Source organism: Manis pentadactyla, chromosome 14 (genome assembly GCF_030020395.1).
Source record: "Manis pentadactyla isolate mManPen7 chromosome 14, mManPen7.hap1, whole genome shotgun sequence".
Classification (NCBI taxonomy): Eukaryota; Metazoa; Chordata; class Mammalia; order Pholidota; family Manidae; genus Manis; species Manis pentadactyla.
In genome coordinates this window covers 46,330,305-46,355,126 of record NC_080032.1, presented here as the reverse complement: position 1 = coordinate 46,355,126, position 24,822 = coordinate 46,330,305, and the positions used below count along the sequence as shown (strand labels likewise).

Below are 24,822 nucleotides of genomic sequence, written 5' to 3'. Positions count from 1 at the left end.
CTCCTGACCCTCTTTTGCCATTAGCAAGAGGAAGCACATAACCGTACCACCTCACCAGCATGTCCAAAGTCCCTTGCATGAAGTATTGGTAAAGAGAATTAAGGGCCACTTCTGTCTCCTGAAAGAGGATCATCTAATTGTGAGCAAAAAAACTTTTTTTTATCACTATAAGAATTTGCAACAAGAAATCTGTGTTATTTAAATCACTGGACATTCAATGACCTCCATCATAATCCTCTTTGCTTCTGCTGTGTTGACATGTCCTGTCATTAATAAGCTTAGACTTGCAGTATAACAACTGCTGAAAGCTGAATCAGATGATATTAGAGAAAAATTGCCACTTATTAGTTTCTAACCTTTTCAACTCTTCTTTCTCTTTCTACCCTAAGAATATTCTCACAGCTTATACAAAAAAAAAAAAATGGTGATGAATATGAGGAATGTGTCAAGTTACAAAAACACAAAGACATGCTTAAGAGACAAGTAACTGAACTCACATTGAGAAGGCTGTTGACAAAGTCCCAAAAAACAAAGTAATTTAAGAAAGACTTAGCTTGAGCAGCTGTGAAAAGGTAGAAGAAAAAAAAAAAAGAAAAGAAATCTCTTGCTACCAGATCCCTGAGTCGTTTTAAGGAGGAAAAAGTGCTACACACATGGCATGTGTCACTGCTGTGATTATCAGGGTCCTCTTATTAAATCAGAAAAGTCACATATATGAAAATTGAACTATAGGGCCAAGAAAAAGAAACACATGTTTAAGTTTTTAGACATCTACTTGAATTCTAATATCCTCTCTAACAAATTCATTAAATTTTAATGTTCATATATTCCAACAAAGTCATGGAACTGTTAGTGTTACCCAGAAAGACACTACAAAGGAGACATGAACTCATTAGCAACTCAATCAGATTGAATCTCTTTTCATTTTCCCTTGAAGAGTCTGGCTCCCAGGACCTTTCATAACCAGGCAGACAACCTTAGGGCTTTCAGATGAGCCGTGGGGCAAACGGTATAGCAAAACGGAGGTAGTGCCTAGCTCACCCCTGGCCTTTCAGGTATTCCACAAGGTACTAACCACTCTGGCAAATGCAAATTAAACCTTGGAACTTACCGCATTAAAATTGGGGAAGAGGTTGACCGCGGCTGCAGTGTCAAGAGGAAAGGGAAGAAATGGTTTAATATCCAGCGACGGTTGCAAAGGAGGGGCTGGTGGACGGACCAGGGCTGGGAGAGCAGGGCTCTGGCATGTACCACCTGCAGAGACAAGAGGAAAGGCAGCAATCAGGGACATCGTGCACATACAACAACACCAAGGTCTCTTTTGAGACCAAAAGGCTAGGCTTGTGGGGCACTGGAAAAAACAAAGCATGGAGCGTGTTGACCTCAGCTGGGACCTGGCCAATGAGCAGATTTGCCATTAGGCAGAGGCAGCGAGTTGAGCTGTTTCCTTTGTCTCCTCAGGTTATAACTATCAGGTTATGTAAGTACACAGTCAACATTGCAAACATTCCCTACGCCCCCGTCTATCCTTCTTTTTCTGCCTGGAGCTCTGGACTGAGCTGGCTACAAATCTATCACCAAAATCTCTTGATTCAAAAGGAGAACCTTTCCACTCCACCCCTAATGCCTCCCTGAAAACTAACTTTTGCTCAGAATATGCACCAAGTATAACTGATTATTTTACAGAACTGCTCTTTTCCACCACATCCACAACTCTGGCAGCAAGATGATATGAACCTGGCATGGAAAAGTTAACCACAAACACAGGAAGCCATACCTTACTGCCTGGGCAACTGGAAGATTAAAACAAGCAAACCCAGCTACAAATGGAGCAATCTCTGAAGTGCTCAACACCCTGTGGCTTTGAGCATTCAGGGACTACCTGCCTCCTCCCCAGTCATGAGTAGGTGGAATTTAGCAGCAAGGACTGGGGATATTATGTCAGCAAAGGCACTCCTTTGCATATCAATAGGCAACCAGCTATGTTCAAGGGAGCACACACTTTTGCTCCCTCCCCATTACATGGCTCCCTCTTACAGGACTCAGAAGCGGGAAGGACAGAAGCCACCTCAGCATCCAGTTTCCTGTATTTTGGTAACATTCCAAAACATCAATTTGCTGTTAATTAAAGGCTGTTTGAATCCTAGGAAACTGTTAAAATATGCCAGCATTCTTCTAATCTGAGAGGCAAGCAAAAGACTGTAAAAACCTGCTGGTGAAAATCCAAGAAGCATGAGGAAAACAAAATGCAGTGGGATTTTTCCTCTCTCACGGAAAAGGATTCCAAGAGAGAAGAGAGGTTCATGACTGGGCCACTTGCTGGCCTGCCATCTTGTTTTTAAAACAAAATAGAGCGAGACACGCACGAACTACCTTGACAAATCTCACAATTAACTCCCTGGCCAGCTGCATACAGACCAGCATCCTGCCCTCAGCCAGTCACCTGAACACAAGGTGAAGATTCTAAAAATGGTTCCCCAGGGCAAACTAACCCTTTTGGACTAGAGGATCTGTTAATAAGACGGGTGACTAAATACCTAGAGCAGAAGCCATCAGCATAGGATTTAATTAACCATTAAAAAAAAAAATCAAAAAACATTAGCTCTTCAATTTCCAGGTATAAAATCAGCTGGAGCCAAATTAACAAAAACAATATTTTTCTCCACTCTTTTTATTTCCCTCTTAAGATATTCCTTAACAACAGCAAGGGCAACAGCATCAAGTTTGAATCAGCAAACCAATTAAAATAAAAAGTAGTACAAGTCAGGCAATAGCAGATGTTAAGACGAACAGAGATAAAAGCAAATATAACAAGCGTATTCACCAGTGCACACCATAAACTTATTTTATTGTCTGCCTGGTAGGATACTGAGTGTGGATATGCAGGCTTTCTTAGAGAGGGTATCCATAAAACTTTGGTGCTAGACTTGTCTGGGTTTAGTATTGCTAAAAATTTCTCTTTTGATGAAAAAAGTAAAGAATTAAAATACATTTTTGATTAGTGCTTCCTTAGAAAACTCAGAGTAAAATATGTTTTCGTTGACATTCGTGGTGTGGTTTAACATGTCCCCAAATAATAGAGAGCTTTAATAAATAATTTTAAATTATTTTCATCTGTGTCACATGTCATGTTTTACCAAACGTGTTCATATACATTCATTATCCTATTTGAACCTAAAATCTCAGAAATTAAGTAAGGGGACACATAACATCAAGAAGAGAGAAAGTAAGTTTGACAAACTTGTTTATGCTGCTTCCACAGAAACATTCCATTCTTATAATTACAAGAATGCAATTTTGCAAGAACATATTCTGTAATTATTACATTTACATCCCCCTCTGGTTCAGGGTATCTAAAAAGGTTGAGATAGGCTTATTCGTCTTAGCCAGCATAATGACAGGCATAAAGAATAAATATATGTTGACTTGATTGTGAGGTAAAGTTCATTCCCGCCTCTCTTCCTCCAAGATAGGTATTTCATTTACACTTACACACAGAGTTCAAGGCCTTCTCTCAAACTGCACCTGAGGTTTCCTTCCTAGAGGATAAAAAATACCAAGGAAGAGTTATGAAATCCTGGGAAGCTGGGGAAAATATTTGAGTTCATCCCTTACCTGTTTGAAGAGAGAAGCCTAAAAGATCATGTGAAAGCAGAGGGCATGGGACTACATACTTTTTGGCCACTTGTATGTAAATACGGGCGTAACGGGTGCTTTGTGTACACCGTCTGGCCCCTTTCCAACTGAGGCACTTATTCCCCTAGATGCTGGGAAGCTGGCAGTTGATGATTCACACCTGTGATCCTCTTCACACATTATTTTGGTCCAAAGGGAGCTGCCTTGCCCAAGGTCAAAAACCCTTCACAGTTGGAAGGGTTTGAGGGGTTTGGTAGCCTTATGCAAAGACGGATTACTGCTGGGGTCAACTGGCTTTTCCCTCCTGCCTTAAAGCAGGACAACTCGGAACCTCTACTGCAGCTCCAATGCTCCTCATAGGATTTAGGATAGACTGAGGCCTCTGCTGTGACTGTATCACTGCACAACTTCTCTATCTGCCCAGTCCTGCCTGCCTCACTCCTTACAGATTTCCCCCAATGAAGTCTCAGGGCCCAATTTCAGAAGAACTTGACCTATGACACCAGGCTGCCATGATTCATTGGTCTTAAGAGAAATATTTCATTGCTTTTTTTATTCTAAAATAGATCCAAATCTATAGAGCTGATGTTGAGGTACAAAATTGAGGCTGCCTCTTAAAACCTATCTGTGACTAACATTTCTGCTTTAAAAAATGTGGGTAAATCCTGAAATGTTTTATTTCTACCAATCTATACATGCTCAGCAGCAAGAACACAGTTTGCAAAAAGTGCAGAAACCAATCTGGCAAATATAACAGGTTTCATCAGTTAAGCAGATTAAAATAGTCTCCTTGAGAAAATATCTATTTCATTCTTTCATTTTTTTACCAGAAACTACTGCGTTTAGGATATGATTATATGCTTATAACTATTTCCTTATTATAAAACTATCTGAACAATAATAAACATCAAAACATATACTGAATTTGTAGGCATTTCTATAGGTAACAAGAGTTGTTCTTTTGTAGTGTTTGCCAACAGTGTTGCCATTCATTGGAATGTCACACTGCTGGAAATACTGGCATTCTTAATTTGAGGAAAGCATATGAAGCCTCCATGGGGAGGGGACTGGAAAAGATGTAAATTCATGTCCTTTTTGTATTTGAACCTCTGCCTACATGTAGCCCCACATATTTCACAGCCTCTGAAATTTTAACAATGCAGGCTGAACAAATTAAACAAATTTTTCTGATTTCAGAAGAGTTGATAGCTCTCTATCCTGAATTTCTCATATTCCATTAAATTCAAGAAATTAAAAAAAATTTACTGAGTATAAAATAGTTATTAGAAACTAAAGTATTAAATAATGAAGTCAAATAAGGTAAATGTATTAAGTGATCATGAACGCTCACAAAACTCTTCTCTGTTTCTTTTGGATGTTTGTTTCTGTTAGTTTACATTTAGAACTTAAAACTGAACTACAGAGCAAACATTAAATATTACTTTGGTCTATTTGCAAGACAGTTGTGTATTCATAAAAGTACATATTTGAAAAAAGATACTGGAGTAACTTATTTGTTAAGAGAGACTATCTGAAAAAGTAAGAGGCATTCACATCAATAGTTTGCATTTTTGAAATTCAAATGAAAATGTAAATGTGCAAGTTCTTGTTTTTATTAATTTATACAGATAAATAGAAATTCTAAGCCAGCAGTTGTCAGTTGAAGCTTGTTGAGGTAGAGAGAATGTATAAAAAGCGCCCAGCGCCTGGCCAATTAGTGCTCACTAAGTGATACATATTTTTTCTAATGAACTTAATAAATTTCAGAGAAGCTGTTCAGTTTGGTCCATACACAAATTCAGGTTCTCTGAAAGCAGTCAATCAAGGTACTTTTAAAAGCACCTTCATATTCTTTGCATTGTTTATTTTGATCCCAACAGAAGGAGAGTCTTCAAAATAAGAGATTACTTTTATGAAGATAATTATTTGAGATATTCCCTGAAAGTGGGGTAGTATTCTTTCTGTAATACAACATTTTTGACCTTGAACTGCACTTGATCCATTCAGAGTTCATTAGTCATAGATGTCTGTGTGACAGCTTAACCCACTTACTTAATCTTTCATTTCCCCAAATGACAAAACTGAAGTTCAGAATGATCAAGGGTTGCCGCTGTTACATATTCAAGACCATATGTGCCTCAGAACTGTGAATCATTTGTATATATTTTAATCTACATTATAGAAAGCAGTAAAGTCCCTGATTTTCTTATGGGATAAGTAAGTTCTATAGTATCTTTTTCCTTAATCATCAATTTGATTATATTTATACTTATTTTATATAAATTACATATATATTCACATATGTAGATTATATGTATATAAATTATGTATTATATAGAAAGTAATTTTAGATATACTTCCCTATATTAAAATATATATAAAAACATAACTTTATATATGTTTCAATAATGAGTTATTGAATAGTAAACTATGAAACTTCTCAAAATATTCATACTGAACAGGGAAACATCTAGAGCATTTATATAATACCAAGTTCTAAGTAGTTACTTATGAAGCAGCTGATTTTCAGATACACAATGGAACTCAGCTATTTCAGTTAGAATTTGCCATAGGAAGAGGGAAAGGCACACTTGTTATACTGGGGACTGTGTGATAGTGGGCATAAAAACTTTAGATCCAATACCACTAATAGGAAGTAGAAAAGAAATGATGAGTTTGTTGGCATAAGAACAAAGCTTGATCTGACACAAGCACTGGCCATGGAGGGCAGCAGTTAGCGTGACTGGCCAGCCCAGGTGGGTGGGAGTAAGTGGACAGAATACAGCTAGATTTCATAAATCCATTGACTGATTGCCATGGACCAGGCCTCTGATCCCTTTAATTCCTTTAAAATACATGAAAATCTGCCATGTACCTATGGTAATACTCAGTCTACAAAATCGAAAGCCAAAGTACTAGGAAGCAAAATATCTTACCTAAAATCACACATGTAATAAATGGCATTTGCGTAAACCTTGAGCAACATCAACAATTCTCAATGCACTGCTATAAATACCTTTTAAACTAAAACTACAACAAAACAAACAAAACAACAAATACTCTACGAAGTCAGTTTTCCCATATGAGGCAAGCCAGCTCACTGCCAGATATAATGCATTAAGACCAAAAATCATGGGATAAATTTTTACTACAGCTCAAGGAAAAGAGGACACATTCCTTGTAAAGACTATTTAGTAGGTATCACTGGTATTTATTGATATTTATCTACCATGAGAACATGCTGGCACTGCCCTACATTTGAGAAAGAATACAGAAAGACATGCATATTATATCAAACATATTTCAAAAGCCTTTGAGTTTACATTCTTTCCAAATCATGTTTACATACTTGCCAAATCAGAAAAAATAAATATGTGTTTGTTATATTCCCTTGTGTGGCTGCCTCTCAAATACTTGAGGTTATTGGTTGGGGATTACAATGGGCAATTTGTTGTTAAGATTATTTTTTAATTATCTGGCTAGAAAAACTGTATGTTTATCATGGTACCTTAAATCGCAGTGATTCAGACTCCCATTCAGTTCCTGTGTTCATTCCAATGTCGTCCCCAACTGAATGATAAAAGTACAAACTTATTTTGAGATAAAACTTGAATTTTGTGTAACTTGGCCACAATTTTGCCTTTATTGCTTCCTTCCTACCAGTTTTGGATTGTTGATTCACCTAGTAGGTTTTAGAAAGTCGACCCAGCACTTTCTATCTCAAGATGAAGATCCCTCATTGGACTACAGTGACATGCAAGTCAATTCAAACATTCAAGCAAGGTCTGACCCATGAGGCAAGTGGTAACACCAAGTCCCACGAGACGGTGACGGCTGTCTCACACATTCTGCTCATGACCAGAGAGAGAAATGAGGTGAGAATAGGAGTATGAGTCAGGGCAACTGAAGCACCACTGTGGAAACACTGATGCAAAAACATCTCCCTAAGTCAATGGTCAATGACTCCATCTTTACCCATGAAAGAAAACACATGTGAGTGAGCCACATTTTCCCTTGTCCAAATTCTTTATTTATTCATTTTAAGTGGTGGTATTTAAGGATTCCAGTAAGTCAGCTCAAAACTCATATTGTAAGGAAGCAAAGAAATTATTGTTTTCTCCACCATTATCACTGAAGCCACAACCAGAATCAAACACTGCTAATATCTAGTTGCCAATATCCTCAGTCAAGTCTTCACTAGAAGAATAGTGGAATTTCTCACCTATTTAAATAAATTTTATGACACTCTCTGATGCCTAGGAAACAGAGAGAAGATTCTGTTAGGAGTGCCAGAGTAAGGAGTTTTAGACTTTTAATCCTAAATATCCCTCTGCACTTCAGTCCCTTGGCCACAGAGTGCGTAACTCAGGACCAGTACCTCCTCACAGAAAATCTAAAGATTGCCTGGACAATTTCTCTCAACTCAGCACCAGTGATATAGTAGGGGGGAAAAAAAAACAACAACATAAAATGCTCCTCAAGATGAATTTCCCAAGATCAAGTATAACTAATAAAAAAGATGCTATAGGTCTGAGCTGTCTGGTATGGTCATTAGCCATGTGTGGCTACTTTAAGTAAAATTAAAAATGCAGTTTCTTAGTCACACTAGTCTCATTTCAAATGCTTGATAGCCACATGAGGCTAGATATGGCAGTAAAAAAATATTTCCATTATCACAGAAGGTTCTAGTGACCATTACAGCTCAGTGAGAACCAGCATTCTTGAGTGATGAGTAACTTATAGATAAGGAGCTGACACAGCTGCTTCAGAATCCCTCGCTGATGGCAGTTAAAGCTGAGCTTTTTGTGGGGCGCTCCTCCTTTTGGGATGAAGGAGAAGAGCTTTCCCAGAGCAGAGTCTGGCTGCTGTCGGAAGGCAGCCACTGCTGGGATCATGTCAGATCATGTGATCATTGCCATCTGGAGTCATCGTTCCAGATCATGTCCATTCCTGGAGAGGACAACGGCCAATCTGTGAATTTTCATGTGTGATCAATGATGGTAATATTTAAAGGTGGACCTAATTTTTTAAATGCTTAGTGATGAAATTGATGTTAATGTATAATGAGTGATTTTGATAAAAATGATACCACATCTTCAAATCAAGGACAAAGAAAGGGCCAGTCCCTGGGCCAAGGGATGTTAATTAATATCTGATAATCCTTGGGAGTACTATTACAAAGCTTTTATTTCACCAAACAAAGTGCATCATAATCCAGTGTCACTAATAACCGAGTGCTTAAATCCAGCTAATGCAGGCAGTTAAATGTGTCTGCAACATCTGTGTCTCCGGATAATTTTGCTCATAATATCTAGGCTTTAGTCATCTCATTCCTTAAAGAGAATAAAAAAGATGCTGAAGTCTTGTCACATGGTTTTGCTTTTCCATGACCTGTGCCATTCCACTGGGACTTGCCTGCGTGAACTTCTCTTTGCCAGTAGAGCAGAGCTTGTGGTACCTACATAGCCTGAGAAGTATCTTCTTTTTCCTATGTTTTTTCCACATAATATAACTGTTATATCCTTTGTTTCACCTCTAAGCACTTGCCAATTTGTGAAGGCACTAAATGGGATCCAAGGTTATTAATGAAACATTTCCTGGGCTTAAATGGTTGAGTGTAGTTTTCCTAGTACCATCAAAGGGAGTTAAGTAAAAACCACTTAACTCAACCACTTAACAAATTCAGGAACACCTTCATTTACCTCCCTCAAGTATCCTTATTATGTAGATAGTGAGGCTGTTAGTTGAGAGAGAGAGAACACCTCAGGAGAGCAAGTCTAAGAAGACAAGCTAAGGTGCTGATGTAATGAGTTGGAGGTCTAAGGGGAAATGCAGCCATTGGAAAAGGGGGACTGGTGCTTAGAAAATAGTTCCGCACAGGCTTCACTCCGTGGGAACACTGGAAAGTCATCAGGTAGGAAATAAAACTATAGACATGGAGAAGATTTCCTTGGGAAAAGTGTAGAATGAAGAGGCCAGGTTCCTAAGCCTGAACCTTGAGGATCTTTTGCCCACTGACGAAGTCTGAGAAGGGTTGGTGACAGAAGGTAGACAGGGGGAGAATGTGACCACCCAGAGGCAAAAGGGAGAGACTATTTATTAGAGGAGTGAATGGTCGACACTGTCCACAGACACCAGCAGAGGGTCAAGTAGAATGGCAATTTCTGTTAGATAGAATGGCAATTTCTGTTAGATTTCATGCTGTGAAGGTTTCTGGTGACCTTTGTGAGTCATTTAAGCACAGTCGTTTAAATTGGTATCATCAAAGAGGAGACACTTTTAAGGAGGTTCAGGGATGGACAAGAAATTCAGAATGGAGACTAGAGGAGAAATTTATTTCGAAATATTGGGGAAGGAAAAGTAGAGAAGGAAATGATAGATATGGGTAAATAAGTTTTAAAGCTGTGGAAAGGAACTGATTCAATCCAGAATATCTAATATAATTCACTTTTAGAATAGTAAATTCAACTAGCAATTAAGTCCAGAAAATGTACACCCTTGATAGCATATCAAGGATAACATTGTAATTTGTATTTATCTCGGTTACAGCCCACCCTAACCTGACATATTCTCCAAACCTATACATATATCAAAGTATGACAAATAATCATCTGTTCCTGGTTCGGGACCCAGCTCAAGTATGACTACCTCTACGTGGTATCTCCGAGTAGGAGGAGCACCCCCTTGCTGCCCTCCTCTGCCCTGCACGCGTTTCCATCTGAACACACATGGCTGGATTTGCCTCTGAGTCTGCCACCCCACAGGAGGTGCTGGGTCTTGAGGAGAATGTATACTGTATTCCACAGTGACTCCTGCGTATGAGGGGCTTCCTGCAGCTACTTAGTGATGTGTTCGTCCCTTTCAGAAATGGATGGGTGAGTGAATAGATGAATGAATGAATGAAACTGAATCACAGACTAGTGGTACCACTCTTCTATTTGGCCCAAATCAACCTCTTGCTCATTTAAAAAACCAGCAACTTCCTGGAAGAACTAAAAAAGGAGGCTAAATAGTAAGAGTTTACTGGAGTGCATTGCTAGAAGGTGAGGAACACTGTATAGATTTCTAATCTAATTAAATAGAAAAAGCTGATTTTATCTTCTTAAGAAAAGACACATGGTACAAACATAAAATGCCCTGATCTTTTCATATTATAATTTTATTAACCTTTTTTCTCTATGTAACTTTCTTAAACATGGATTTCACTTTAGATGCGAATTTGCTCTATTTTATAAACAACCCCCTTTTTCTTCACTGTCCTAAAAGCAGTAACTATCCAGCTTCTGCCTTCTGGGCACTGTGTTGGATACTCTGTGTAATATATCTCCTCTGTCTTTCCATTGACTTGTGAATTAAAAAATGGAGCAATGGTAAGGTTAAGGCAATTGCCCAAGAGCACACAGTTAGCAAGCTGCAGAGCTGGGATTGGACACCAAGCATTCTACTTCCAGAGTCTAGCTCTTGTATCTACATTTTCTTCAGGAATTGTCACTTTTTTTTGATGATGTAGAGGAAAAAACATTCTATGAACAAAAAGCTGATTTCAATCAAACTTTGCCAAATCAGATCAAATCAATACATACTAAGACTTAGGCACTCATTCATAAGGTGCTGTATTATTCAATAAATGATTTCAGTTCCTCGCCTCTACTGGGGCTTAGCATCCAGTACATTGCATATGATGCACATATTGAGTCTACCAGACATCATAATCCTATAGACTGAATTATGTGTCTCATGAATGGGATCAGTGCCTTATAAAAGAGGCCCCGGAAAGATCCGTAGCCCCTTCCACCATGTAAGGCGCCATCTGTGAACCAGGGGGTGGGCTCCCTCACAAAACAACAAATCTTCTGGTACCATGATCTTAGACTTCCCAGCCTCCAGTATTTCAGTATTGTTGAGAAATAAATGTCTGTTGATTATAAGCCACCCAGTCTATGGCATTCTGTGATAGCACACCAAACAGGCTGACACATAAGTGTTTATCCAAAGGTAACATTTTTATTCCATTGAATTAAGCTGTTACTGGTTCAGTTCTCCCTTTCAGTTTGTCTACATAGACCAAAAGAGCAAAATAGAAACTAAATTTCCATTCCACCATAATTAGTTCTATTGAACTTAATGGAAATATCTCCTGGAGCATTCATTTGACTGTGAACATTTCATTCAGTGTTTCACTGTGTTTTTCCCCCATATTTCAGTTGAATTTTCTTTCATAATCACCATGGCATAAAATTCCTAGAAAACACCACTGGAGTTAGCTTTGGGTGACATTTAGAAATAACCATGGATGAAGATACTATGTCACTATCACCATCACCAAAGTGAATAAAATGTATTAAGAATAGTGAAGATCACATTTTTGCTATCGTAAGGGGCATGTACTCAACACATCCCTTTCGTAGCATCCATTAGCATCCAAGGTTTAGGAACTGTGAGTTCTGGTTTCCATTGCTTTGGTGAACATTCTTACAAACTCTATAATAGCAAAAAGAAATTCTGATTTCAATTTCCTCAAGAATATTCCCTGTGGAGCTAACATGTGCTCTATTTAGTCTCGGCCTCAATGTGATTGTTTCTTCTGGCAGATTTTGCTTAAAACAAGCCTAACTTTATATTTTCTTATAATTCTGAAGCATTTGTTCCTTGGAAAAGATGTAAAATCTGTTACTAATGGAATTATAGTAATTGTGACATCCTGAAAATGACTGGCTTTAAAATAGAAGAGAAATAAAATGTTTGTGATTGCAGGGAAGAAGATACGCATAATCGTATTTTATTTTTATAAGAAGTCCTGTCATTTTGAGCCCGTATTATATTCCAGGTTCTGTGCTAGATGGCTTTACATACATTATTTATGTAAACAATGACTATATCTTTGTTCTTATTAGACAGGTGAAGAAATGGAGGCTTAGTAAGATCATTTTACTGAAGATAAACCACCTTGTTAAATGGTAGAGCCAAAAATAATTAGAAACCAGACATATCTGATTCCAAAGCCCATATTCTTTGATTATATTACACCCTTTTCCTTCTCAAATACCTACCAATTTGAAATTGTGATTCCCACCAATGTGAAAGAGGAATTGATAGAAGCAGAAATTGTCTCTAAGGAAAGGACCTAAGTGTTTACATTTAAATAGCCAGGAAGGAGCAGATACAGAATTTATAAGTCCAGAAGAAAAAACCCTGAAATTGCTTATAGCTTCAGGAAGAAGAAAGTCATTGTACCAAGGTTATAGAGTCATCACCAAAATGCAACACACAATGAAAGGGGACATCTATTATTGTGATAAAGTAAAAGACACATAAAATACTGCAGTTAAATACAAGGATTAAAGCTAAACTACAATGAAGGGGAAGCAAGCAGCCAGTGGGTGCTGTCCTTTCTGGGAGCCATGCTGGTGGAGATGTCAAGCATTAAAGGTGAAATCTGAGCAGGCTTTCTGCAGAGGCCCTCATCCTGACCGAAGTCCAAGATCAAAAAGACCAAGATAAATAAGAGAACATAGGTTTGATGGTGGCCATGATCAAGTTCTCATCTTCTTGTGAATTGCAACCTAAAGTTCTTGACTTGCATGGGATACATACACGTCTTGACTTGTTCTAAGTCCCACGGTTTTCACTCAACTCAGAGCCAGAGAACTGAGTGATAAATGACATCATAGAAATTATCTCTGATTTTTCTTTGACTTGCAAATATAATAAGCTCATATTACTATTCCTTAGAATTTGGCTGTCCAGAAGGGCACAGGCCTAAATAAATTTCCAAGAGATGAAGTTAATTTAGCAATGAGAGTAAAATACTCCAGGAATTAAATTTCATTCTGCTGGCATGCGGTGGCCCACAGAAACTAAATTATTCAAGGCAGTCCCAATTTCAAATAATGATGATAACCACCAAAATAATAATAAACACTCTCGATTTTTGAGCACTTTATAATATGTAGGATTTTAATTTCACAACAGTCTGTTAACTCTTAATAATTTAGCTTTTTAGTAGTGGAAGCACAGCTCAAATGAGATTAAGGGCCTTGTAGCAGCTAATTCAGAGTAGGAATGCAAACATTGGTTTGCTGATTTCAATATTCCTGCTTTTTGTAAAAATCATATTCTCTCCATTGTACCCATAAGCGGGATTACAAATCTACCATATTGTTTTCCGTTCTAGTACTCAGAACATAGTTACCAGTCAATCATATATCTAGATGGCTTCAGAATCATCCGAACACAACATACCAATATCTAATCCAGTTGATCAGAGTTCGCTATCCCAATAGAAATACTCCAAATGACTTAACCATGATAACATTAGGACACCCTAAACTCTACCAATATGCTCATCAATTAAGTTTGAAGATATACAGAAATGTTTTGTAAGTATCAGAAGATGGACAGTGGAATCACCCTCATGGTGCCCTTATACTAAGCCATTTGGCAAAGTGGTTAGCCTTCTTTTGGTAGGAATCTGGTGAGAGGGCTAAGAAAGGCATTTGACTTCTCTGCCAAAGCTTGACCAGGTTATAAGGATAACTGGAGATTTGTACCTGCTCTTCAACCAGCAGATTTCCATTCCTTGACTTTCTGCAACATTGATTGTTGACATAGCCAACAGATTTTCTGAGATCCCCTCAGGACTAGGATGTGATAGAACATCTTGAGAAAACACAGCCTCCTTACAGCTCTTCTCCCCCATTGATCTCTCCTACACAGTGGAAGCCAGTGGACTGACCTGATCAATGCAAAGCCAAAAAGGTCTGTGGAAAACAAAACCATCGACCCAAACAAGAAACTGAAGAAGGGGCTCTGATCACAGACACGGAGAACTGGAGTCAGTCTTTTCAAATTCATGAGTTTATTTGCCTTAAATTGTAAAGACTATTTTGTGCTTTTGAGAGGACATTGATCCCAAAGGAAGAACAAAACAGAATGAGTCAAATTGCTTTGAGCAGCAATGCTTGCTGAGAAAGTAGAGAGATTCTGTAAGAAGGGTCTCTTCCGACTTTGGCCCTGCATTTTCCTGTATGATTCTGATCTAGCCTGCATGTAGTTTTCAAAAGTCATCATGCCTTCCAAACACTAACTGTCTCCCAAGTTATCAGTGTCATTATGACCTTTTCTTGCCTGTTCATATCACTGAGTGGCCTCCTCATATAACTAAGATAAAGAAAATACTTCTTAATTATTTTCAGATTCATGTCACTTCTTAATTCCTCCCTGTCCTTCAAAGTTTAGCTGAAACACCATTTCACTCTGCCCTGGGTGAAGCACCATGATCATTTTCGGTGTCTATTTAGCAGCACAATCAATTTTTTCTTCTGTAATCTTCTAGAGAATATTTTAAGAGGTTATGAGAACAGGCTTTGTCATCAGAAACTTGAATCCAAATTCCACTGTTTTCACACCCAAAGGGACTTAACAGCTATTTACTTTCTTCTTTATATTAAGGAAAATAACACCTCTATCATTTACAGGATTTCTGTAAGGATTACATGGAGACATATTTAATAGAGTAAATAATTATAGTAACTATTCATACTGCCATTTTCTCCACTATTATTTTATTAAATTGATATCTATTTTATGAAATTTTTTTTTTACTGAAGTTATTATTGTTTAAATCATTAATCATTACATCTTTTATGGGTCTTGCTTTTTGTATAGGAGTTATTTGGTTCTAGTTTAAAAGTTTTTGGTAGAGGGTGTCCATGTCTCTATTACCTTAGTTTTTTTTTTTTCTGTAATGCCTAACAAAATGCTTTGAAAGTTACAAGCACTCAGGTGCTCTTGTGAATGAATGAAGAAGATGTTGTTTCTTTGAAAGCTAACCCAAGGAGAGTAAATGGAAATGACAAACTACATTTAACTTTATTAATACTACTTAGTTGATTACTATTCAGAACATGAAATATGCATTGGTGCCTGTTTTCAATGTATGAGCATTGTAGTGGTAGGCACAGGCAAAAATATTAAAAAGAGAGAAATAAAAAAGAAAGGAAAGAAGGAAACAATGGAGAAGGGAGGTTGGGAGATTGGGAAAAACAATAATCTGGGAAAATGATTGTATCTAAATCAGATACACAGATGACTCACATGACTTAGGCAGAAGTGTTACTCAACAGTCTGTAAACATGAAAACTGCCCCAAAAGATATCCTATGTGGAAATACCCACTCTACAAAGATCTCATAGTAACCCCCAGAGGTATCTTTTAGATTGGAAAGTAACTAATCAAGAGCATGACATTACCCGACAAAGTATTATATGGGACAGAGACTAGCTTAGTAGTGTCTCATACACAGTGGATACTCAGAACATAGTAGCTGACTCAGAATCTGGGAAATATTCAATATTATTTTTTTGGTCAGTGGAAAAATGGACACACATTAACTCACATTCATCCTTTTCGAGCTTTGTTCTCAATTCCTTACCTGATCAGTCACCTTTCTCTCTTGCTGCCCCTCATTCTTTTTCTTCTCAGATTTATTTTTTGACTCATCTATTCTTTCTCAAAAACATTCACCAAATATTTATTGCTTTCCCACTCTCTTGAATGCAGTGGTAAGTTTCAATAAATGTAAATATGATCCCAAATAAAGATAAAAACAAAAGCGTAGGGAGGGAATAAGCAAACCATTTTTTTCCCATTCCCATTCTCCTCAGCTTCCTCTTTGGAATAATAGTTTTCTCCTGTTTAATAAAACGAGATCTTTTTCTGAGATATTAAGTAAAAAATGTTCAATTTGTTAATATTGGCATATATTAATAAAAGCAAACCAGCTTCTAACTGGACATCAGCTGGCCTCAATTTGGTCTTTCCTCCTTATTTTCATATAGTTTGAAACCCACTTTTAGTAAAGAGATATGATGGCATACACACACACACACACACACACACATATATTTTACCAAAGTGTGACATGTTCTGGTATTCACATGGACAAATATCAAGGCCACTTAGTTCTACAAATGGCTTTCTTGTGCATTTGCTAAAATTTCAACAACTATCCCAGGCAGACAAAGTTTGAGATGGCATATTCGCACTGAAGAAATACTGATAATAATTATTTTATGGCAGTCTTGCTTATAGATGAAGAATTCAGTTAGTCCAGCCAAAATTTTAGTTGCCTCTTTTTTCTTTTCAAATATCCCTATCCAACTCATGAGTGCTGCTCCATTCCACACAGAAATATCCTTTCTTCTTCCTTGGTATACACAAGCTCATGATTTTATAATTCCTCTTCCCGCAGACAGCTATGTTAAAACACAGCCTTTCTTCCATGGCCACTGCCACAAAGCCAGGTCGATGTTTTGGATAGTTTAAATTTTTATTTTCAAATTTGTCTTCCATTTTCAATTGCCCTTGGCTACATTACCATGTAGCTAGTCTGGGTTGGGTCTTGACTGATGAATTTCAATGATAGATACAGGCATAATAGAACTATTTGCAAAGAACTCAGACTCTCCCACCACATTTCAGATTATTATATGCTGCAAAAATATCCAAAGCTCTTCCCTAATAATGTAAGAACATGGCAAGGTAAACTTCTTACAGAACATGTTATTTAAATTTAGATAAGTCATATGTGCAAAAAGCCTATATGAATATATTCTGTGAGTAAAATTCTATATTTTTGGCACACAGGATGAAAATTTGATTGGCATAGAGCAATTATTCATATTCATAATAATGAATGTTATTCATTATGTGTCTGGAAAGGTAAAGGCCATGCAATTGGTAAATTAAAAGTGATTATTTCAGTAATGAGATATTTCAAATGAGCAGGCTTTAATTTGCTAAAGGAAATGGCATAGCAGACCTCAAGAGGCAAGCTTAGGAACACGGGCTGTCCCTCAAAGACATCCATAATACCAAGAGCACAAACGGACATCACAGATAAAGTGGGCAGAAAGGAAGCCAAGGCAGACAGAACAACAGCCCTACATATATTTGGAACACACACAAAAAACATGTTTTATGTTAGAATCCAGACTAAGAATAAAATACAAAAAGCTGAAACAAAACCAAATGAAAAACAACTGTGTATTTTAGACACAAATCAGAAAGTATCAAGACTAATGATCAAATTAATGTGATAAAAAGAAAGAGAAAGCAGAGATGTCATTGACTGACTTACCAGAATGGACAGAAATGAGTTAAAGATTATAAAATTAGAGGTGGCAGCTAGAGTATGGTGAATCAACTGATTGGCCAATTAAAACTACCAGGTGCCAGGGAAACCTCCATTATACCAAATGTTTGACATCACAGAGTCCAGCCTCAGAGAGTAAGAATTAACCACATTAAGTCCAACTGCTGGATGGATTTTGGAGAAAAAAGGATGCAGGCCGTATTCAGTAAACTTCAAACAAAGGGAAGGTCAGAAGATAGACATTACAAAGAACTCTTAAAGAGCCAAAACCTGGACTATAGGCAGATTTGTTTTTGTTTTATTTGAATATAGAAACCAAAAGGATTGAATGAGTATGTGTAGTCGAGTAACTTAAGAAAGATGTACACAGCCCAGTAAATATACAAAGCAGCAAAGCAGATAAGATTAAAGGGTAGGCAAATAGGGAAGGGAAGGACTAGGGGAAAGCCAGAGGTACTGGCAATGTTTGCCTGAAGGGAAGAGACCCAGAGTGACTTAATAGCCTTCAACTATTTGCAAACGTAATAGAGGGAGGATGGTGAACAGATGTTCTCCATTCTCACTCAAGACAGAAAGAGCAGATGGAGGACTGAAAAGTGCGAAGGAAGGATGAAACAGTTATTTTAGTTGCAATCATGTCTGGAGGAAATGATACACTTTCAGGCCTTCTAACAGGAATGACTGTCAAGGGTTAATGCTTTTTAGGAGAATGAGCCTCTGAATCTCATATGCAATTCTGTGTAGGATGTATATGGGAAGATGTGCAAAATCAGAACAAGTTAGAACTGGATGGGGCTGAAGCAGTCAAGTAATCTACTTCCTGAGCAGCCATAGGCAAACCTTTTTTTTGGAAAGGGCCAAATAATAAATGTTTTAGGCTTCATGGACCATATAGTCTATACTGAAATTCCACCACAGTAGTATGAAAGCAGCCATGGGCAGTATGTAAACAAGAGGGCGTAACTATGTTCCGGTAACATTTAATTTACTAAAACAGTCATCAAGCCAGATTTAGCTATCTCTCACCAGCTATAATTTGCTGACCCTCATATAAAGTGTTGGACTGGAGCAAACTCTAGCAGCATTGGATACCTAGAGGGCTTGTTAAAACACAGACTGCTGAGGGCTAACTCTACTGAGAGCTGCTGACTGAGTCTTGAGTAAAGCCTGATAATTTGCATTTCTTATAACTGCCAGGTAATGCTGATGTAGAGACCACACATAGAGAACCCAGAGGCCAAAGAATGCAAATGATAATCCCAAGGTCCACGTGAGGTGTGTGTCTGCATGTACTGAGTAGAATTAGAGGATGGTCCTCGAGATTCCCTGCCTCCCAATGTACACACTGTGCCTAATCCCCAGGACAGTGAATTCTGTGGATATTACTCCTGTAGTTGTTATGATACATGGCATATGCCCTCAAAACTGGGAGACTAACACAGCGGGCCTATGATAACCACATGTGCTCTTTAAAAGCAAGAACATTCTCCTGCTGGTCACAGAAGCATCAAAAGGACTCAATGTGCCGGTGCTCACTTGAAAATGGAGTTTATATGCTAAGGACTTAAGAGCAACCCAGGCTGACAGTAGCAAAGAAATAGAAACCTCAGTCCTACAACTGCAGGAATTACATTCCACCACCAAGAATGAGCTTGGAAATAGGTATCTTTTCTCTCAGAGTCTCCTGATCAAAACTCAGTCTAGCCAAAATCTTGATTTCAGCCTTATGATGCTCTAAGCAGAGGACAACAATCAAACCAGTGCTGGACTTCAGATCAACAGAACTATGAACTAATAACTGACTGTTCTTTTAAGCCATTGAGTTTCTGGTAAACTGATTATACAATAATAGGAATCTAACATTGTGTGTAGGGTGTGTTCCACCTTAGGCCTAAACCTCCCCAGTTACAACATTTATACACCCACTGCCAAACATATCAACTCCAACAACTTCCAGACGTGTTCTGTTTTACCCACTGCCCTCTTTACATACATTCCCCAAAGCACTGTGTTTAAGAAACATCTTTCTTTGAATTAAAACAGTCTCCAACTGCTCACTCTACCCTTCCATCAGGGGCTCAAAGAAACTGAGGTAATAAATAGCTTATATGTTTGGCAAGTGCAGCCATACTAAACCTAAAAATAGCTAACTGTTCTTTCTTTCCAAGAAGTTTTACATTCTTTAACATCTAATTCAAGCCAAATCCAACTATTTCAATGACAGAACCCCTTTAAGAATCTTTAGTAAGTCTCAAATTCATAAAAAGTTCAAAAATGCCCTCAATAGTTAAATATTATAAAATCACATTAACTTAAAAACATTACATTTTCTGACATTTAAAAAGTCTCTGACATGGCATATCCATAGTTTGATTTTTCTAATGTTCTTTTAAAGGTCATGTTTATGGTATAATAAGCACACATTTGCTAGGGTTAATAATCAGAGCAAAGCTAGGTTGCAAATAGATTTCCAAAGAATTTCCTTTTTTATTCTGAACATATTAGCTACTTAAGAATGTCACATTTTTCAAGAGGCTACTTGGAAAAAAAAACAACGATTAATTCTGTTCAAAGGATGCCTTCATTTTAAATGGAAGAGGAGTGCAGCTTATAAAAATAAATGACAGGGAAGTATTCTGCTTCTTCAGCAAACTTGCATGGCAATTTTGGAAATTCTAATTTTTAAGCTAATCCTTTATAGGAGGAGGTACATTGCCAGTTGGCTACAAAACTGATGGGGTCCTATAGGCTTCATAAAGAATCCAGTGGGTATTGGCAATAGTCTCCTAATTTGTATGTGAAGGAACATATCCTATTAATTCATGAAATACTGAAAAATCCTGGTCCATGCACAGGGGTTCAACTTTATTTTCCCAAACAATTTTCTTCCCACTTTGTCTTAGAAAAAGAGATATTTGATAGATTCCTTCTTGTCGAATGTTAAAAAAAAAAGGCTTCTTTCGTATTAATATTCAAAAAACGTCAAGAGGAATGTCCCTTAAGCTTTTTAGGCTACTAGCTATTTGGAAACATTATTTGCCTTGGTGAATTCAACCTACCCTCAAAATATAAACATGCTTTCAAAATATTTAAGCTTCATAAAAAGAAATAAACACAGTCTCACAGTCTAGCAGTTCATAAGACACAGCAAAAGTGGCAGACCCTTAAGCATCTGATTCTCAAATTTCTGTATTTCTCTTCAATTTTTCCATATGAGTTTCTCTAATCTTGTGTGTGATGAACTTTACAAACCAAACAGACAAGCTGGCACCTGCTCTTTCACTCCAACAAGAGGAAGTCTCCGTTCCAAAGGGCTGCCTCACCTGATGGGTGTTTAAACCAAACACTCCCACCAGATCTCAAGGGCTCCACATGGTACAGTTTATGAAAAAACAAAGTGCAAACCCATTAGAAAATGATGAAATTAGTAACTGGCATCACCGAATTACTAACTACATGAGATTTCTGGAAAACCGTTCTTGGATGAAACAATACATCTGCTTCTCTTAATTTGGAAAACGAAGTGCTACAGGGACAAATGGCCAGACACCCTGAGGTTGTGGCCAAGGGACAGTCAAGCAATAAGCCAAGTGTGACAGCAACACAGGTGAATTCCCCGGGCTATACATCCTCAACTGACAGAGCAGAGAGGATGGGTCAACCAAGAAAGGGAGCAGCAGGGAAAACTGGCAGGCAGGCATCTTTGGTTACTGCTGATGTTCAGCTTGGGTTTCCACATGGATAGGAAACAAAGACAAAGCAAAACATTCTAGCCTTTCATGTGACCTAAATGAGAATAATTAAAGATAAAAAATACAGAGAAAGGAACCAAATACAATGAAAATTAAAATCATAATAAAAAAGAAGTGATTTGATAGCTGTAAATATTGTAATGATGAGCAGAAATGTGCATTCAATTTGTCACATAGCTAATTTCTAAGCCTTTTCAGTAATACTACTGAATGTTAACCATGTTTGGATTTTAAGGTTACTATAATTATTTTTTGGCATGGGCAGATTATACATTGGTGTAAAGAGATTTAAATATTACACGTTGAAATTATGTAGGGTCTCTAGCCATTGAACTAAAAAAAAATAATGATTTATAGATAATATGAGAAACTCTATGAAAAGCATCAGTGTATAGAGAAACACTAGCGAACTGTGAGCCTCACAAGTAATGTGAGCCTCATTTGTGAATCACATAGATTTCCTAACAGCTAGATGAAAAAATTAAAAAGAGAGGTGAAGTTCATTTAATGTTTCATTTAATTTAGTATATATAAAGGAACACTTCAACATGTAAGTGATCTAAAAAAATTAGCTATTTTACACTTTTTCTATTGTTAAGGTCCTCATAAAGCAGTGTGTATTTTACACTTATAGCACACCTCAATTCAGAGTAGCCAATTTAAGTCTGTAAATTTAAGTCTGTAATTGCCACACACAGCTAAAATTCTACCTCCACCATTAACTAGCTGTGACCCAGGCAGCCATGTGTATGATTTCTTAGCCTAATTTCCCTTCTTCGTAAAATGAGAAAAATAATAGCACCTATACTTAGAATTATTCTGTCGAGGACATGGATTAAAGATGGCAGCGTGAGAGGAGAGAGAGAGGCTTCCTCCTAAAACTGGATACAATTACAAAATTTAATTGGCGCAACTAATCCTGAGAGAGCAACAGGAAAGAGGATGGTGTCAGACTGCACGCACCTGGAGAAAAGAGCAGACCTCAGCGAATGGGGTAACGTACCAGAGCTGTGGCTCCGCAGGACCCGAGTCCTTCCCCCACCCCAGATCACTGGCGGGAGGAAGACAAATGGAGCAGGGAGGGAGAGGAAAGCTTGGGACTGCTGAATACCTAGCTCCGGAGATCTGCTCTGGGAGCACAAACCTACATTTCATGGTGCTATCATGAGACTCGCATGGAAAGTTAATACAGGCAGAGTTCCTGGGGAGACTGGGATTCCGGCTGCTTGTGGAAAGCAGGGATCCATATCTGGCTGCTCTGGGACAAAAACTTATACCTGTGTCCGGCCCACTGGCTAAGGCAGTGGAGACAGGCACAGGAGCAAGGAGGCGGGGAACAGCTCTTTCCTCCCCCCAAGCACCAGTACTGCTCCCCTGCAACACCGACATTACTTCAGGGGTGCAGCAGCTCCAGTATAGAGCTTCTGGACACTAGAGGGCGCCATATACAAACATGAAACACCAAAGGAACTTTGTCCAGAGCAAAATTGTTAATACACCTCCTGAGAAAGATTTAAATGATATGGACCTCGTGACTCTTCCTGAAAGGGAGTTCAAAATAAAAATTATCAACATCCTAACGGAGGTACGGAAAGACATCCAAGAACTCAGGAATGAATTCAGGTCAGAGATCCAAACGTTAAAGAACACAATGGACGGTATTAAAAGCAGGTTGGATACGGTGGAGGAGACAATAAATGAAATAGAAACTAGAGAAGAGGAATAAAAAGAAGCTGAGGCACAGAAAGAAAAAAGGATCTCTAGAAATGAAAGAATATTGAGAGAACTGTGTGACCAATCCAAGCAGAACAATATTCGCATTATAGGGATACGAGAAGAAGAAGAGAAAAAGGGATAGAAAGTGTCTTTGAGGAGGTAGTTGCTGAAAACTTCCCCAATCTGGGGAAGGAGATAGTCTCTCAGGCCATGGAGATCCACAGATCCCCCTACACAAGGGACCCAAGGAAAGACAACACCAAGACACATAGTAATTAAAATGGGAAAGATCAAGGATAAGGACAGACTGTTAAAAGCAGCCAGAGGCAGAAATAAGATCACATACAAAGGAAAGCCCATCAGAGTAACAACAGACTTCTCAGCAGAAACCTTAAAGGCCAGAAGGGAGTGGCATGATGTATTTAATGCCAAGAAGCAGAAGGGCCTGGAACCAAGATTACTTTATCCGGCGAGATTATCATTTAAATTTGAAGGAGGGATTAAACAATTTCCAGATAAGCAAAAGCTGAGAGAGTGTACCTCCCACAAACCATCTCTGCAGTCTATTTTGGAGGGACTGCTATAGATGGAAGTGTTCCTAGGGGTGGATAGCTGTCACCAGCGGTAGTAAAATCATGGTAGGGAGGGTGGAGCAGCTGATTGTGAGGCAAATGCAAAATTAAATTGACTATCCCCAAAGCCAATCAAGGGATAGAGAAAAAGTATAGAATCTGATACCTAATACATAAAGAATGAAGGAGGAAGAAAAAGGAGGAGAAATGGAAAAGAACCTTTAGATTGTGTTTATAACAGCATACTAAATGAGTTAAGTTAGACTCTTGGATAGTAAGGAAATTAACCTGGAACCTTTGGTAACCACGAATCTAAAGCATGAAATGGCAATAAGTACATACCTATCAATAATCACCCTATATGTAAATGGACTGAATGCACCAATCAAAAGACATAGAGTCACTGAATGGATAAAAAAACAACACCCATCTACATGCTGCTTACAAGAGACTCACCTTAAACCCAAAGACATGCACAGACTTAAAGTCAAGGATGGAAAAAGATATTTCATGAAAACAATAGGGAGAAAAAAGCAGGTGTTGCAGTACTAATATCAGACAAAATAGACTTCAAAACAAAGAAAGTAACAACAGATACAGAAGGACATTACATAATGATAAAGGGCTCAATCCAACAAGAGGATATAACCATTCTAAATATATATGCACCCAACACAGGAGCACCAGCATATGTGAAACAAATACTAACAGAACTAAAGGAGGAAATAGAATGCAATGCATTCATTTTAGGAGACTTCAACACACCATTCACTACAAAGGACAGATCCACCAGAAAGAAAATAAGTAAGGACACAGAGGCACTGAACAACACATTGAACAATATGGACAATAGAACAAATGGACCTAATAGACATCTATAGAACTCTACACACAAAAGCAACAGGACACACATTCTTCTCAAGTGCACATGGAACATTCTCCAGAATAGACCACATATGAGGCCACAAAGAGCCTCAGTAAATTCAAAAAG

The 24,822-nt window shown here is 38.0% G+C and overlaps 1 protein-coding gene across 3 annotated transcripts in view; it reads right to left on the bottom strand.

The window, feature by feature from the left end:
• Positions 1 to 24,822, bottom strand: part of ZNF385D (zinc finger protein 385D) — a 955,616-nt gene that overhangs the window by 211,530 nt on the left and 719,264 nt on the right. For all 3 annotated transcript variants that reach the window (XM_036898282.2, XM_036898284.2, XM_036898283.2), the window contains one exon: positions 1,112 to 1,254. In XM_036898282.2, the coding sequence (XP_036754177.2) occupies positions 1,112 to 1,254 (143 nt within the window). The remainder of the gene's footprint in view (positions 1 to 1,111; positions 1,255 to 24,822) is intronic.